Source organism: Meleagris gallopavo, chromosome 24, assembly GCF_905368555.1.
Source record: "Meleagris gallopavo chromosome 24, MGAL_WU_HG_1.1, whole genome shotgun sequence".
Classification (NCBI taxonomy): Eukaryota; Metazoa; Chordata; class Aves; order Galliformes; family Phasianidae; genus Meleagris; species Meleagris gallopavo.
This window is the reverse complement of record NC_139427.1, coordinates 1,472,884-1,489,119: the sequence shown is the minus strand read 5'-3', so window position 1 is coordinate 1,489,119 and position 16,236 is coordinate 1,472,884. Positions and strand designations below refer to the sequence as shown.

Here is a 16,236-nt window from a genome sequence, read left to right as displayed (position 1 = left end):
TTCGAATTAAAGGTGAAAAATGGCATTCCCATCCAACCCCCCCCCTCCTGCCCCCCCCCCAAATCATCCCCCTCTCCCCTTTCCTCCTCCCCGTCCCGGTGCCGCCGCTTCGATCCGCGTTCGGCCCTACAGATGGCGGTGCTGCTCCGGGAGGGATCCGACCCCTCCTCCTGGGCTCCCTATGGGGCGGTGCGGCCGAACCGGGTCGGCAGTGCGGGGTCGGAACCGGCGCGATGTGAGCGCTGCCCCAAACCATGGCCCGGCAGAGAGGTACCGGGGGGGCGGGGGTGGGATGAGAGTATGGGGGGGTGTAGGGGGGGAGTGATGAGGGGATGGGGTGCAGGTATAGGGGGTGAGAGTGTCAAGGGGGCGTCGGTTTAGGGGAGGGCGAGGATAGGGTGTGAGGGTATGGGGTGGGGTATAGGATGTGGGGGTGTAGGGGTGTTGGTTGTGAGGAGGGGGGGGGGATAGGGGGTGTGAGTTATAGGGTGTGGGTATGGGGGGGGTGGGGGTCTGGGGGTGGGAGTGTAGGGGGGTTTTGAGTTAGGGGAGGGTGAGTGGAGGGCGTGAAGGTATGGGGGGGGTGGGAGATGAGTTTAGGGGATGTGGGTATAGGGGAGGGTGAGGGTAGGGTGCGTGGGTACAGGGGTGAGGATCGGGGGGGTTGAGGGTGTGGGAGTGAGAGTGGGAGGTGTCGGTTTAGGGGAGGGTGAGTGTTATAGGGGTGTGGGGGTGTAGGGAGTGAGAGTATGGGGTGGGGGTGACGGGGTGAGGGTACAGGGGGTGAGTATGGGGTGTCAGGGTGAGGGTACAGGGGGTGAGTATGGGGTGGGGGTGTTGGAGTGAGGGTACAGGGGTGAGTATGGGGTGGGGGTGTCGGGGGTGAGGGTACAGGGGTGAGTATGGGGTGGGGGTGACGGGGGTGAGGGTACAGGGGTGAGTATGGGGTGGGGGTGACAGGGTGAGGGTACAGGGGGTGAGTATGGGGTGGGGGTGACGGGGTGAGGGTACAGGGGGGAGTATGGGGTGGGGTGTTGGAGTGAGAGCGTCAGGGGGTGTTGGTTTAAGGGAGGGTGAATGTAGGGAGTGAGGGTACAGGGGATGTGGGTGTAGGGGTATGAGTGTATGGGGTGAGAGTATCGGGGGGGTGCAGGGATTGGGGGGGGATATTGGGGTGCAAAGCTGGGGGTTGCAAGACTGTGGGTGCTGCAGTCCGGAGAGGGAATGCAAGGTTGGGGGTGATGGAGGCTTGGGGTGCAAATGTGGGGGTGATGCAAGCATAGGGTGGGTGCAGCCCTAAGGGGGTGCAGAGCTGGGGGTGCACAGCTGGAGGATGCGAGGCTGGGGGGGTGCGAGAATCGGGGTGCAACGTGAGGAGGGCGATGCGGCCCTATTGGGGTGCGAGTCTGAGTGGGGCTGCGTGCCTTGGGGTGCGCGTGGAGGAGGGGGTACACTGCGGGGGGGGGGGTGCAGGATTTTAGGGTGCGCAGCTGGGGGGTGCAAGCTTGTAAATAGGGCAGAGGGTGCGCGTGAGGTGCCCCAGGGTGGAGCGGTGTGGGGTGGCCACGGGTTGGGGTGTCGGTGGGGTTTGGGTGCGAGCGGGAAGGAGCGAAAACAAGGGGAGGGCGAGGGGGAGTCACGGGATGGGCTGTGGGGGAAGGGGCTGCTCCCGTGGGGACAGTGAGGGGCACGGCGACGTGGGGGCGGAGGGAAGGGCCCCCACCCTATGGCCACGGCACGGGGTCACGCTGCGGCCGGGCGCAGCTCCAGGCCTCTCCTCCATCTCCTCCTCTGAGTCATCCTGCTGCGCTCCCTGGGGTGCCCCGCAGCTGTGGACCCCTCCCGCCCCATAGACTCCTCACTTGACCCCACGGCAGCATCCCTGACCCCCACGGCATCCCCGACCCCGTGGAAACCCCGACCCCACGGCATCCCCTCCTCGTGCCCCTGTGGTTGGGGGCTGTTTTCCTCCCCGCCCCACAGCTGCTTTCCATCCCTTGCCCCCCAAACGCCGGAGCTTGGCACGGTGTCACCATCGGGGACGGCCCCGCACGCACCGTGGGGCACAGAGCTGTGAGCACAGCCGGGGGGGGGGGGGGGGGGGTCAGGAAGAGGATGGGGGGATCTGAGGAGCTGGAGGGCAGAGATGTGATGGCTGAGGAATTGGGTTTGGGAAGAGGAGAGGAGCACGGAGGGGAGGCAGAGCCGAGCACAGCAGGCAGGGTCTGCCCCACAACCCCCCCCCCCCCCCAGCAGCACCCCGGGTTGCTCGGGAGTTCGTCCCCCCTTTCTTGTCCCCTCCCTCCCCCCCGTTTCCAGGGCAATCCAGATGTTTGGGCGCAGCTCCGGCATTGCTCAGCCCTGCTGCTCTGCCAGATGTTTCCTCTCCCCTCGGCACACGCGTTCCCCGCTGCCAGCACCTCCCATCCCACGCGCCGTGCGCAGGATCTGCTGCCTGCATCTCTTTGCCCTGCTGCTGCTGCTGCTGCTCTTGGGGAAGGCGGGGGGGGGGGGGGGATCTGCTGCTCTCTTTGGAGCTGCGACGCATCCATGCAGAGCTGTGCAGGGTGGCTGCGGGGATGTGCTGTGTGCAGGGGTGCTGGCACCGTGGGGATGCAATGGGGGTGCAGTGGCGCAGGGATGCTGTTCTGTGGGGGTGCGATGGGGCTGCATTGGTGCAGGGATGCTGTCTCTCTGGGGTGCAGTGGGGAAGCATTGGGTGCCAGGATGCTGGCAGCTTGGGGGTGCAATGGAGGTGCAGTGGTGCAGGGATGCAGGCACCGTGCGGATGCATTGGGTGCAGGCATGCAGGCACCATGGGGATGCGATGGGGGTGCATTGGTGCAGGATGCTGTCTCTATGGGGTGCAGTGGGGAAGCATTGGGTGCCAGGATGCTGGCAGCTTGGGGTGCAATGGAGGTGCAGTGGTGCAGGGATGCAGGCACCGTGCGGATGCATTGGGTGCAGGCATGCAGGCACCATGGGGATGCAATGGGGGTGCATTGGTGCAGGGATGCTGGCACCACGGCGGTGCCTGGCCCTGCTGCTGCTGCAGGACCCCCGAGACCCCTCTTGGTGCTCCCAGTGTGTGGCTGCTCTGCATTTTTTGCATGCACGGTGCGGCCTCCATGCAGCTCCCGTGCGCTGCGCCCCCCCCTCCTGGAGCAGCACGTTGGGCTGTGCACACAACCAACCCACGCTGTGCAGCGGTGGGATTTTCCCCGGGTTGGGGCTGCCACGCTGCTCCCCCCGCAGACCTGGAGGCGCTGCTGGCCGACCTGAGCTCCTTTCTGCTCCTCCTCGACCGGGAGAACCTCAGCGCCGCAGCCCGAGCCAAGAAGCAGTCAGTGGGAGAGCTGCTGCAACGGCTGCAGGGCCCGGCAGGTGAATGCAATGGGGAGCAACAGGTGGTGCCGGGGGGCACACGGCGGGGCCGTGACTCAAATCCCCCCCCTCCAGCAGCAGAGGATGCGGAGTACATGATGATGCGCTGCCTCTCGCCCTCCTCGGGGCCCGGCAGTGCCGGGATGGTGCAGGTGAGTTGGTGCTGTGCGCTGAGCTTTGAGCTGCTCACCGTCCTGCACTGCCTGCAATCCTGCTCCAAACCCCCCCCCCCCCAGCCCCCCCAGGAGCTGCGGTGATGGATGCAAGAGGAGGGAGAGCGTGTGAGCATCTCCAGGCAGCACCCAGAGCTCACGGTGGGGGTAAGGATGGGGGGAGCAAAGTTGGGGGGGGGGTCCGGGTGCAGCCATCCCTGCGCTGCGGCTCTGGAAGCGCTGAGTGTGAGCTCCCACCCCTCCCCTGCGGACCCTTTGGGGACCCCCCCCGCCCCCCTCAGAGCAAAGCACGGGGCTCCTCGCCCCCCCCACCGGCCGAGGGTTCCTACGAAGAAACCAAACCCCTCAGCTGCACGGGACACGGTGAGCACCCCATGCACCCACTTTCCCATGCACCCACATCCCATGCACCCACACCCCATGCACTCGGTGCATCCCCTGTCTCCCCCCATCCTCTCTATCCTTCCCCTCTTGTTCCCCATCTTATCCTCCCTGATCCCCCATTATTCCCCTTATCTCCCCCCCATTCCCCTTTATCCCCCATTCACCCCACCCCATCCCCCACATCCCCTATTGCACCCCCCATGTCCCATATCCCCCATGTCCCTCCTATCCCCCCATCCCCTCTATCCTCCCCCCTTGTCCCCTACCTTATGCCCCCATCCCTCCCTATCCCCCATTATCCCCCTTATCTTCCTCCCATCCCCCCCATCCCCCACGCACACCCCCACCCCCCTTAATCCCCCCATGCACCCAATGTGCCCCCCGCCCCCCCATCACCCCCCACCCCACACGCAGGCGGTTCCGACACCGACAGCAGCCACTACGAGTCCTACGGGGAGGACGAGGACGGGGTGACCGACCGTGCCCATTACCTGCCGTGTCCTCCAGCCCACCCCCCCCCAGCCGACCCCCCCGGCCGCCCCCAGGCTCAGCTCTGCGGGTTCCTGTGGAGGAAGCGCTGGCTGGGGCGCTGGGCAAAGCAGCTCTTCGTGGTGCGGGAGCGCACGCTGCTGGTGCGCGGAGGGAGCAGCGGGTCGGGGAAAGGGAGCAGCGCCCGACCCCAATAACGATCCGTCCCCCGCCTACAGGGCTTCAGGTGTGCGGCCGACCTGCAGCCGGTGCTGCAGCTGGACCTGCAGGGCTGCCGGGTTTCCTACAAGGAGAAGCGAGGCAGGAGGCTGCAGCACGCGCTGAAGGTGGTGGGGACGGCGGGCGAAGCGCTGCTCATCGGCTTCCCCAGCAGGCAGCAGGCAGAGGACTGGAGGAAGGTTTGGAGGTGTTGCAGCCCCGCAGAGCTCAGTGCGGGGAGGTGGGGCGCAGCGCTGCCGTGGTGGTCGGGGATGGATAAAGCGGTGTCACCTCCGGGGTGTCATCCATCCCGGGTCCCATCCTCACGTGCGTGGGGCTGCAGCGTGGGGCTGCAGAGTGGGGCTGCGGTGCTCGACTTCTCCCCTTTGCCAGGTGATCGAGGAGGTCAGCAGCAATTCCTCAAGTGGGCTGGCAGCCTGCAGCCCCCCAGCATCGCCCTGCAGAGCACTCAGCAGGGTGAGCACTCTCCTTTCCTTCCTTCCTCCTCCTTCCTTCCTTCCTTTCCTTCCTTCCTTTCCTTCCTTCCTTCCCTTCCCTTCCTTCCTTCCTTCCTTCCTTCCTCTCCTTTCCTTCCTTCCTTCCTTCCTTCCCTTCCTTCTTCCTTCCTCTCCTCCCCTTTTTCCCCTCCCCTCCCCTCCCCTCCCCTCCCCTCCCTCCTCCCCTCCCTCCTCTCCCCTTCCCCTCCCCTCCCCCTTCTCCCTTCCCTTCCCCTTCCCCTTCCCTCCCCTCCCCTTCCCCTCCCCTTCCCTTCCCTTCTCCTTCCCCTTCCCCTCCCCCTCCCCTCCCTCCCCTCCCCTCTCCCCTTCCCCTTCCCTTCCCCTTCCCTTCCCTTCCCTTCCCTTCCCTTCCCTTCCCTCTCCCTCCTCCCTTCCCTTCCCTTCCCTCCCTCCCATCCACCCACCATCCCACCCCAACTCAACATCTCTCCTAAAATCCCATCCCAGCATCCCCCCCCAACGTGACATCGCAGCATCCCAACCTGAAATCCCACCCTAAAATCCCATCCCAACGCCCCATCCCAACCTCCCACCCCAGCACCCCACCCTCACGTCCCACCCCACCACCCCACTGTGGCTGCGCTGCCGTCATTTGTGCCCCCCTCCATCGGCTCGGTGCTCTCAGGGTCTCCATTCTCAGACCACCAACCCAAAGGAGGAGGAGGACGGCGCCCGGCGGAGCCCCTCCCGCAGCCCCGGCGAGGACACCAAAGGAGGTGCGACGTCCCCGGGGGTCCCCACGCTTTGTGCCCCCCGGCAGGGCTGTACCAACACAGGATGATCCCGTAGGTTTGCTGGCCGTGCGGCTGCGCTGGCAGCGGCTGTGGTGCGCGGCACGGCGGGGAGCCCTGCGGATGTTCCCCGAGTCGGGGGCTCCCCGAGGCCCCCCCCCTGTGCTGTGCTGCAGGACGGCTCCCACATCACCGCCTCTGGGTCCCCCCAGCGCCTCTACGTCGCCCGCAGGGTCCGGGAGTTCACCGTGCTGCAGGTGGGTGAGCGGCACCCATCCCTGCGCGCCCCGCTTTGGGGGTCCCCCCCCCTTCCCCCCATTGCATCCCTCTGTCCCACCCCAGACCCGTTCGGATGAGGAGAGGGACGCCTGCGTGAAATCCCTGCGGGCCAAAGGAGGAGGGCGCCCACGGGGGGTCAACCCGTGTGTGGAGACCCCCGGGCTGGGGGACGGCAGCCGCTCAACCGCAGCGGGGTGAGGAGACGGCGGCACGGCCCCCCCCCCCCGACCCCATGTGGGGCTGCACCTCACAGCCCCCCTCCTGCTCACAGAGGGCTGCTCCTGCGCCGCGTTCCGACCCCCAACGCCTACATGGACGACCCCTTCGGGCAGCCCCCGGCGTCTGCAGCCCCCCGGCACCTCGACTCTAATGCTGAGCGGCTGCTGCGCTTGGTAACCTCACTGCTGTGCCTTGGGGTTTGGGGGCGTGGGGGACTGGACGTGGAGTGACTGGGCGATGGGACTGGACGGGGAGTGGACTGGGTGTGGGGACGTGGGTGGGGGACGTGGGGACGTGGGGACGTGGGGATGTGGGACTCTGGGGAGGGGATGGGGATGTGGATGGGATGTGGGGACGTGGGGATGTGGGGATGCGGGATGCAGGGACATGAGGATGTGGGGAGATGGGAATCTGGGACATGGGGATGTTGGGAGATGGGGATGTGGGGACACGGGGACATGAGGATGCGTCCCCTCTGGCCACTCACCCATGGGTTTCTGTCCACAGCAGCACAGTTTGGACCATGCAGTGCGAGGGCAGCGCAGCAGACCCGCATCTGCAGCGCCCAGCAGCAGCGCTGCGTCCCTGCATGGAGGTGAGGAGGTGGGGCTGCAGCACAGCAGCGCTGGGTGCTGGCTGGCGTCGTGTCCTCCGTGGCCACGTGCTTTGTGGTGCTGGGATGTGCTTCACCCACCCCTCCTCCACCTTTCCATCTGTTCTCCTTCCTCCATCCATCCTTATTTCCTTCCATCCTTCTTCCATCTATCTTCTCCCTTCGCTTCCCTTCGCTTCCCTTCGCTTCCCTTCGCTTCCCTTCGCTTCCCTTCCCTTCCCTTCCTTCCCTTCCCTTCCCTTCCCTTCCCTTCCCTTCCCTTCCCTTCCCTTCCCTTCCCTTCCCTTCCCTTCCTTCCTTCCCTTCCTCCCTTCCTTCCTCCATCTTTTCTCTATCCTCCTTCCATCCATCCTCCATCCATCTTCCACCTTTTCTCCCTCCATCCATCTTCCATCCCCCTTCTTCCCCCCATCCTTCCTCCATCCTTCTACTACCCTCCCTCCATCCATCCTCTCCATCCTCCATCCTTCTTCGATCATTTTTTTCTCCGTCCATCCTCTCCATCCCCCCGGCCGTCCATCCACCCCCCCGTTCTGCTCCATTTGCCCTCCCAGCAGCAGCTGCAGTTCTCCAGGGCCGGCAGCAGGACGAGGGCAGCCCGCAGCTCCACACCAGGGATTTCTTCCGCTCCCAGCGCACCCTGACGCTTCCCCAGAGGAAAGGAAGTGGGGACAGCTTGGATCTCCTCACCGGTAGGACCCGATGGCCCCGGCTATGGGGTGGGGGTTCTCGTGCCCTACAGCACAGCCCCGCTGTCCCCATAGGGAAGAGAGCCGCCTCCAGGCTGGAGAAAGGCAGGCTGAAGGCCGGCTCCGAGCTGACCCTGCTGCCCCACGGCAAGTCACCCACGGCCAGCTGCCAGGTGTGGGACTGCAGCCACCACCGGGTGGGGTGGGGGGGTCGGGGGGGGGGTCACTCATCACCCCTCACCTCCCCCCATCCCATCGCAGGGCTCTTTCCTTTCGCCCCTCCTGAAGCGCTCGGCGTCCGCCAAGAGTGCCTGGAAGCGTCCTGCGTCGACGGGCGGCACGGAGAGAGGAAGGGTGCTGCAGAAGAGAAAGGTGTGGGGCAGAGCTGGGGGGGCACGGGGACGTGGGGGGGGGGGGGGTGCACACAGCTGACCCCCATCCCGGCGGCTCTCAGGAGTGGGAGATGAAGGCAGCGATGTGAGCGGAGTGATGCTGCGCCGCGGGGACCCAGCCGGGCTGCGGTGCTGGAGAGCTGCTATGGGGCCGTGCTGGGGGGGCACGCGGGCACCCCAAACCTTCAGTGGGTTCACAAGGGCACCCCAAACCTTCTGTGGGTTCACAAGGGCACCCCAAACCTTCTGTGGGTTCCACGAGCACCCAAACCTTCTGTGGGTTCACTGTTTCTCCGTGTTTTCGGTGTGGGTTTCCCAGTGGGGTGGAGATGGTGGAAATGGTGCCCAGCTGTGCCCCATAGAACCCAGCTGTGCCCCTTAGAACCCAGTGGCGCCCAATAGAACCCAATGGCGCCCAATAGAACCCAGTGGTGCCCCATAGAACCCAATGGCGCCCCATAGAACCCAGTGGCGCCCCATAGAACCCAATGGCGCCCAATAGAACCCAATGGCGCCCAATAGAACCCAGTGGTGCCCCATAGAACCCAGTGGCGCCCCATAGAACCCAGTGGTGCCCCATAGAACCCAATGGCGCCCAATAGAACCCAATGGCGCCCAATAGAACCCAGTGGTGCCCCATAGAACCCAATGGCGCCCAATAGAACCCAGTGGTGCCCCATAGAACCCAGTGGCGCCCAATAGAACCCAATGGCGCCCAATAGAACCCAGTGGTGCCCAATGGACCCCCAAACCTGGGGGGGGTAAAGGGGGGGTGCAACCGCGGGCACCGGACCCCCAAAACATGGGCAGCCTGAGCCCCAACCCCACAGCGTGGGGCGAGGAGGGAGAGGGGGCACAGAGCCCCCCAACCTGGTGCAGAATGCGGCCCCCCCCCGGGGTGGGGGCTCGTCTTTATGGCGGGGGGTTCCTGCCCCACATCGGTGCTGTCCCCATAGCGTTCGGCCTGGGGGGGGGGGGGGGGGATGGGGGGGCTGCAATGGTCGGATGCGGTGGCAACAAAGCGGTGGTGAACTGCAGCCCCCCCACCTGCAATAATCGGAGCCACTCCTGCTGCTGGGGGGGGGGCACTGGGGGGAGGTGTGCAGCGCTGTGTCTGCGCACGTTGTTCCCCCCGGGGGGTCGCGCAATAAAACCGTGAGCTCGGAGCCTCTGTTGCCCCCTCCCCTCCTTGTGCCCCCCCCCCCCCCCCCCCACGGGCAGCCCACACAGAGCCGGGGGGGTGCGAGGAAGCGGCGGCCGCTTTATTTGCACTCCATCCATGACTGGAGGGGAGGGGGGGGGGGGGGCAAGAAACGATGGGGAGGATGTGGGGACAGAAGGATGGGAGGGGGGGGTCTTTGCCCCCAAACCGCCCCCCCGGCCGCGTGCAAAGGCTGCTTTGCCAAAAGCAAACTCGCCCGGCACGGGGAGGGGGTGGGAGATGGAGGGGGGGGGGCGGGAGGGGGTTTAGCTGCGGATGGGCACCGTGCCCCCCCCCCGCAGCCGCTGCAGGATGCGCCCCTTCAGCCCCTCGTCCTCCACTTTCCCCCACCGCCAGGCGGGGTCCCGCAGCGGGGGGGGTCCGTCGGCGGGGTCGGGGGGCTCCAGGCTCAGCAGCACGTTAAAGCAAATCCCGTCCGCCCCCCCGGGCCCCTCGGCGCCGTGCTGCAGCCCCAGCAGCCCCACGTGCGCGGGGGGGGGGTCCGCCCGCACGCAGCCCCGCAGAAGCTGCAGAGCCGGGAGGCGGAGGGCGCGGCGGTTTTGGGGGGGGGGGGCGACCCACGGCACCACCGGGAGGCGGGGGGGGGCGGCGGAGCTGAGCAGCACCCAAAGGTCCCCCCCGGCTCCGCAAGGGAAGGCGACCAGGAGCCGCAGGCAGAGCTGGGAGCACGGCAGCTCCTGCGGGAGGGTGGGGGGGTGCGGGGGGGGGGAGCGGCGGTAGCGGGACGCCAGGTCCAGAAGGGGGAGGATGTCGGGAGCGCGCAGCGGAGCGCGCGGGGGTCTCCGTGCCACCAAACCGCCTGCAGGGAATCCGCGTCCGCGTCACGAAGGGTCTTCAGGGTTCCGCCTGGGGGCAGAGAGGGGGGCGGTGATGGGACGGGGGGGGGCGTGGGGTGGGATGGGGTGGGGTGGGATGGGGTGGGGTGGGATGGGGTGGGGTGGGATGGGATGGGGTGGGATGGGGTGGGGTGGGGGGGATGGGGTGGGGTGGGATGGGATGGGGTGGGGTGGGGTGGGGGTGGGGATGGGATGGGGTGGGATGGGATGGGGTGGGATGGGGTGGGATGGACAGGGCTGCCATCTTTTTAGAGTGCATCTGGGCATCGATACCGAGCCATGGGGCCGTGAGGGGCACGGATACCCCATTGTAGGGTTGTAAGGCATGCCAGTACCCTCTGTAGGGCTGTAAGGATGGATACCCCACTGTAGGGCCATAAGGGATGGATACCCCACTATAGGGCCATAAGGGATGGATACCCCACTGTAGGGTTGTAGAGATGGATACCCACTATAGGGCCATAAGGGATGGATACCCACTATAGGGCCATAAGGGATGGATACCCCACTGTAGGGTTGTAGGATGGATACCCACTGTAGGGCCATAAGGGATGGATACCCACTGTAGGGCCATAAGGGATGGATACCCCACTGTAGGGTTGTAGGATGGATACCCCACTGTAGGCCATAAGGGATGGATACCCCACTATAGGGCCGTAAGGATGGATACCCACTATAGGGCCGTAAGGGATGGATACCCCACTGTAGGGCCATAAGGATGGATACCCCACTGTGGGCCATAAGGGATGGATACCCCACTGTAGGGCCGTAAGGGATGGATACCCCACTGTAGGGCCATAAGGGATGGATACCCCACTTAGGGCCGTAAGGGATGGATACCCCACTGTAGGGCCGTAAGGGATGGATACCCCACTGTAGGGCCGTAAGGGATGGATACCCCACTGTAGGGCCGTAAGGGATGGATACCCCACTGTAGGGCCGTAAGGGATGGATACCCCACTGTAGGGTTGTAGAGATGGATACCCCACCATAGGGCATAAGGGATGGATACCCCACCATAGGGCCATAAGGGATGGATACCCCACCATAGGGCCATAAGGGATGGATACCCCACTATAGGGCCGTAAGGGATGGATACCCTACTGTAGGGCTGTAAGGGATGGATACCCCACTGTAGGGCCATAAGGGATGGATACCCCACTATAGGGCCATAAGGGATGGATACCCCACTGTAGGGCCATAAGGAATGGATACCCCACTGTAGGGCCATAAGGGATGGATACCCCACTGTAGGGCCATAAGGGATGGATACCCCACTATAGGGCCGTAAGGGATGGATACCCCCCTGCAGGACTGCAATCCCCCATCACAAAGCCGTAAGGGACACAGATACCCCATACGATTCCCATACAGCTGCCAGCAGAGAACTCCGACCCCCATCCCGGCGCTGCCCACCCCACAGACACCCCCCCCCTCTCCCCTCGACCCCCCCACCGCTCACCCGTGTGCCGGGCCAGGAAGACGAATCGCACCCACATGGGGCCGCGCTCCTCCAGCGCCAGCAGCGTCAGCGGCTCGCACTGCAGCCCCGCCTCCTCCCGCACCTCCCGCCGGAGCGCCGCCGCCAGGTTCTCGTGCGGCTCCACGCGTCCCGCAGGGAGGTACCACAGCCCGCGGCAACGGGGCTTCGACTCCTGGACCAGCAGCACCGCGTCCTGCGGGGAGAGAGCGGGGAGAGAGGGGTGCGGTGATGGAGGGACGTGGGGGGATGGAGGGATGGGGGGTGATGGAGGGGTGGGGGGTGATGGAGGGATGGGGGTGATGGAGGGATGTGGGGTGATGGAGGGGTGGGGGGTGATGGAGGGATGGGGGTGATGGAGGGATGTGGGGGGATGGAGGGATGTGGGGGGATGGAGGGATGGGGGAGATGGAGGGATGTGGGGGGATGGAGGGATGGGGGGGGGTGGAGGGATGGGGGGTGATGGAGGGATGTGGGGGGGATGGAGGGATATGGGGGGATGGAGGATGGGGGTGATGGAGGGATGGGGGTGATGGAGGGATGTGGGGGGATGGAGGGATGTGGGGGGATGGAGGGGTGGGGGTGATGGAGGGATGTGGGGGATGGAGGGATGTGGGGATGGAGGGATGTGGGGGGATGGAGGGGTGGGGGGATGGAGGGATGTGGGGGGGGATGGAGGGATGTGGGGGGATGGAGGGGATGTGGGGATGGAGGGATGTGGGGGTGATGGAGGGATGGGGGTGATGGAGGGATGTGGGGGGATGGAGGGATGTGGGGGGATGGAGGGGTGGGGGTGGATGGGGGATATGGGGGGGGATGGAGGGGTGGGGGGGGATGGAGGAGTGGGGGTGATGGAGGGATGTGGGGGGATGGAGGGATGGGGGTGATGGAGGGATGGGGGGGGATGGAGGGATGTGGGGGGATGGAGGGGTGGGGGTGATGGAGGGATGTGGGGTGATGGAGGGATGTGGGGTGATGGAGGGGTGGGGTGATGGAGGGATGGGGGTGATGGAGGGATGTGGGGGGATGGAGGGATGGGGGTGATGGAGGGATGGGGGGTGATGGAGGGATGTGGGGGGATGGAGGGATGGGGGGGGGTGGAGGGATGGGGGGTGATGGAGGGATGTGGGGGGGATGGAGGGATATGGGGGGATGGAGGAGTGGGGGTGATGGAGGGATGGGGGTGATGGAGGGATGTGGGGGGGATGGAGGGGTGGGGGGGATGGAGGGATGTGGGGGGATGGAGGGATGTGGGGGGGATGGAGGGATTTTGGGGGATGGAGGGATGTGGGGGGATGGAGGGATGTGGGGATGGAGGGGTGGGGGGGGATGGAGGGATGTGGGGTGATGGAGGGATGTGGGGGATGGAGGGATGTGGGGGGATGGAGGGATGTGGGGATGGAGGGATGTGGGGATGGAGGGATGTGGGGGATGGAGGGATGTGGGGGGATGGAGGGATTGGGGGGATGGAGGGATGTGGGGTGATGGAGGGATTTTGGGGGATGGAGGGATGGGGGGGGGTGGAGGGATGGGGGGGGATGGAGGGGTGAGAGTGTGGGGTGGAGGGGTTATGGGATGGAGGCTTTGGGATTATGGAGGGATAGGGGTTATGAGGTGGAGGGTTCACGGTGATGGGATGGAGGAATAGCAGGTATGGGGTTTGGAGGTGCAGGGTTATGGAAGGATAGGGGTTACGGGGTGGACAGCTCATGTTTATGGGATGGATGGCTCACGGTTATGGGATGGAGAGGTCACGGTTATGGGATGGGGGACTCATGGTTATGGGTGGATGGCTCACGGTTATGGGGTGGAGAGCTCATGGTTATGGGGTGGGGGACTCATGGTTATGGGGTGGGGGACTCATGGTTATGGGGTGGAGAGCTCACGGTTATGGGATGGAAGGCTCACAGTTATGGGATGGAGAGCTCACGCTTATGGGATGGACGGCTCACGGTTATGGGATGGGAGGCTCACAGTTATCGGATGGAGAGTTCATGGTTATGGGATGGGGGACTCATGGTTATGGGGCGGACGGCTCACGGTTATGGGATGGACGGCTCACGGTTATGGGATGGAGAGCTCATGGTTATGGGATGGGGGACTCATGGTTATGGGGGCGGGCGGCTCACAGTTATGGGATGGGGGACTCATGGTTATGGGGCGGGCGGCTCACGGTTATGGGATGGGGGACTCATGGTTATGGGGCGGGCGGCTCACAGTTATGGGATGGGGGACTCATGGTTATGGGGCGGGCGGCTCACGGTTATGGGATGGGGACTCATGGTTATGGGGCGGGCGGCTCACAGTTATGGGATGGGGGACTCATGGTTACGGGGCGGGCGGCTCACGGTTATGGGCTGAGCGCTCGGGGTTTGGGGCTCTCCTCACCTCCGCGTTGAAGAGCACAGCCAGCACCACGTAGCACACGCTGCTCCCCAGGCGCACGGGGACGGGGGGCTCGGCGCTGCCCCCCACATCCCACGCCTTCCCGCTGAGCACCGCCTCCATCTCCTCCGCAGCATCGCCCATCCTTACGGGGTCGCGGGGTTTTGGGGCGGCGGCGTCGGGGGGATCCTACAGGAGTGCAGGCGGCCGCGCTGCGACGCGTCGCTGGGTTGGCAGGGCGGGGGCTGCGGGGGGTGCGGGGGGCACGGGGGGACGGGTCTGCTGGATTGGGGGGTGTAATAGGGGAAGGGCTGCAGGGCGGCGGGGTAATAGGGGAAGAGGTCGGGGGGCTTCACGAAGCACGGAGGGGAGCAGTAGGGGAAGGGGCTGCCGGATTGGGGGGTGCACGGGGGGAGGTGGGAGGGGAAGGGCTGGCTGGATTGGGGGGCGTAGGAGGAGAAGTAGAAGGGGAAGGGGTCGGTGGGTTTGGGGATGGAGGGGGGGGTGCGGTAGGGGAAGGGTTGGCCGGATTGGGGGAGGCCCGAAGGAGGGAGGGAGGGGAAGGGTTTGCTGGATTGCGGGGTGCGGGGGGGGCTGCAGGGAAACAGCTGGCTGGATTTGGGGAGGGGGGGAGAGGGGCGGTACGGGAGGGGGTGGCTGGACTGGGGGGTGCACGGGAAGGGGAAAATGGGGAGGGGTTTGCTGGATTGTGGGGCGCAGGGGGGGGGTTTGCTGGGAGGGAGGGGTCGGCTGGACTGGGGGATGGGGGGGGAAACGGTCGGCTGGACTGGGGGGGGGCGAAGAGGAGCTGAGGGGATGCGGGGGGGCTGTAGGATGGGAAGGGGGCCGTGGGGGAAGGGGGCCAAGGGATGCTGGACTGCAGGGCGCCGTAGGGGAAGGGCTGGTCTGAGTGTGGGGTGCAGAGGGGAAAGGGTCTGCGGGACAGGGGGGGGCAGGGGGGGCTGCCGGGCTGCAGGGCGCCGCGGGGGAAGGGCGAGCTGGATTGCAGGGCGCTATGGGGGAAGGGAGAGCCGGGCTGCAGCGGGCATGGGGGGCTGCTGGGCTGCAGGGTGCTGCAGGGCAGGGGGCGGGGTGCAGGGGGCAACCGGGGTGGGCTGAGGGGGCTGCGGGGTGCGAAGGGGGCGGGGTACGGGGGCTGCGGGGTGCAAGGCGGGTGGGATGCAGGGACTGCGGGGGTGGGCTGGGGGTGCAGAGTGCAATAGGAATGGGATGCAGGGGCCGCAGGGTGCAATACGGGAGGGATGCAGGGGCTGCAGGGTGCAATACGGGCGGGATGCAGGGGCTGCAGGGTGCAATACGGGCGGGATGCAGGGGCTGCAGGGTGCAATACGGGCGGGATGCAGGGGCTGCAGGGTGCTACGGGGGTGGGTTAAGGGGGCTGCAGGGTGCAGGAGGGCAGGGTTTGGGCTGCAGGGTGCAGCGGGAGCGCCGGGCGCTGCAGGGGAATCGCTGAGCAATTGCACGGTGCATTGAGGGAGCGGCTGGGCTTTGCGGGATGCAGCAAGAGAAGGGCTCAGGGCACCGCAGGGTGCAGCAGGGGGGGGCTCAGGGCAGCAGTGCGGTTCATGCTGCGCGGTGCGGGGTCCCAGCGCTGCCCGCACGACTCCCGCGGACCCCGCGCCCCGCGCGCATGCGCCCCCGACTCACCGCGGCCCGGCTCTTCCACGCCCCGCCCCTCCTACCGCCCATTGGCTGCCTCTTCGCGTCATCTCGCTTCCTACTGGTTGTATTCGCCGCCGCTCCGCGGTGCGGCTGAGGGGCGGGGCTTGTTCTTAAAGGGACAGGGCAGGGCGCGGTGCGCGTTGCGCGGCTCTAATTAAACGCGGGGCGTGGCTGTAATTGCACGGCGCGCGCTGCGTGGCTCTGATCGCACTGTGCCCAGAGCGGGGCTGCAGCCGCACGTGCACGGGGTGCTGTGTGCAGCGCGTCACCCCTCTTCCCTCTGACGCAATGCATGGCACTGCATGCAGGGCGATGCACAGCCCACATTGCAGCGTGCATTGCAGGGCGATGCACAGCCCACGTTGCAGCGTGCATTGCAGGGCGATGCACAGCCCACGTTGCAGCGTGCAATTGCAGGGCGATGCACAGCTCACATTGCAGCGTGCATTGCAGGGCGATGCACACACAGCGCAGTGCAATGCATTCTGCCCAAGTTCGGGGCTCTGTGCACGCTCCATCCCACTTCTCCCCATCCCCCCATGCAGCGTTGCATGTCTCACT

At 66.1% G+C, this 16,236-nt stretch overlaps 4 protein-coding genes across 4 annotated transcripts; 1 reads left to right on the top strand and 3 right to left on the bottom strand.

Annotated features, from left to right (window-relative positions):
- The first annotated feature begins 135 nt into the window (after nucleotides 1–135).
- LOC109364597 (actin filament-associated protein 1-like 2) lies at nucleotides 136–9,235 on the top strand. The gene is given in 17 exon segments (XM_085242690.1): nucleotides 136–270; nucleotides 3,256–3,384; nucleotides 3,463–3,540; nucleotides 3,621–3,920; nucleotides 4,356–4,573; nucleotides 4,649–4,828; nucleotides 5,022–5,105; nucleotides 5,772–5,862; nucleotides 5,936–6,021; nucleotides 6,024–6,134; nucleotides 6,220–6,350; nucleotides 6,428–6,548; nucleotides 6,883–6,970; nucleotides 7,543–7,680; nucleotides 7,753–7,850; nucleotides 7,939–8,049; nucleotides 8,132–9,235. Coding segments are annotated over 17 exon segments (2,007 nt in total). The 5' UTR covers nucleotides 136–254; the 3' UTR covers nucleotides 8,159–9,235.
- Nucleotides 9,236–9,310: 75 nt separating this feature from the next.
- On the bottom strand, nucleotides 9,311–15,743 carry NUDT18 (nudix hydrolase 18). The gene is given in 5 exon segments (XM_085242769.1): nucleotides 9,311–10,060; nucleotides 10,063–10,137; nucleotides 11,590–11,803; nucleotides 13,996–14,181; nucleotides 15,661–15,743. Coding segments are annotated over 5 exon segments (1,041 nt in total). The 5' UTR covers nucleotides 15,703–15,743; the 3' UTR covers nucleotides 9,311–9,536.
- LOC146542830 (uncharacterized) lies at nucleotides 12,386–13,933 on the bottom strand (the record flags this gene model as incomplete). Its single annotated transcript, XM_085242928.1, is given in 3 exon segments — nucleotides 12,386–12,646; nucleotides 12,649–13,189; nucleotides 13,905–13,933. Coding segments are annotated over 3 exon segments (831 nt in total), but the record flags the coding sequence as incomplete, so codon positions are not given.
- Nucleotides 14,136–15,382, bottom strand: LOC146542829 (uncharacterized; the record flags this gene model as incomplete). Its single annotated transcript, XM_085242775.1, has 1 exon — nucleotides 14,136–15,382. A coding segment is annotated over one exon (1,038 nt), but the record flags the coding sequence as incomplete, so codon positions are not given.
- Nucleotides 15,744–16,236: the final 493 nt, after the last annotated feature.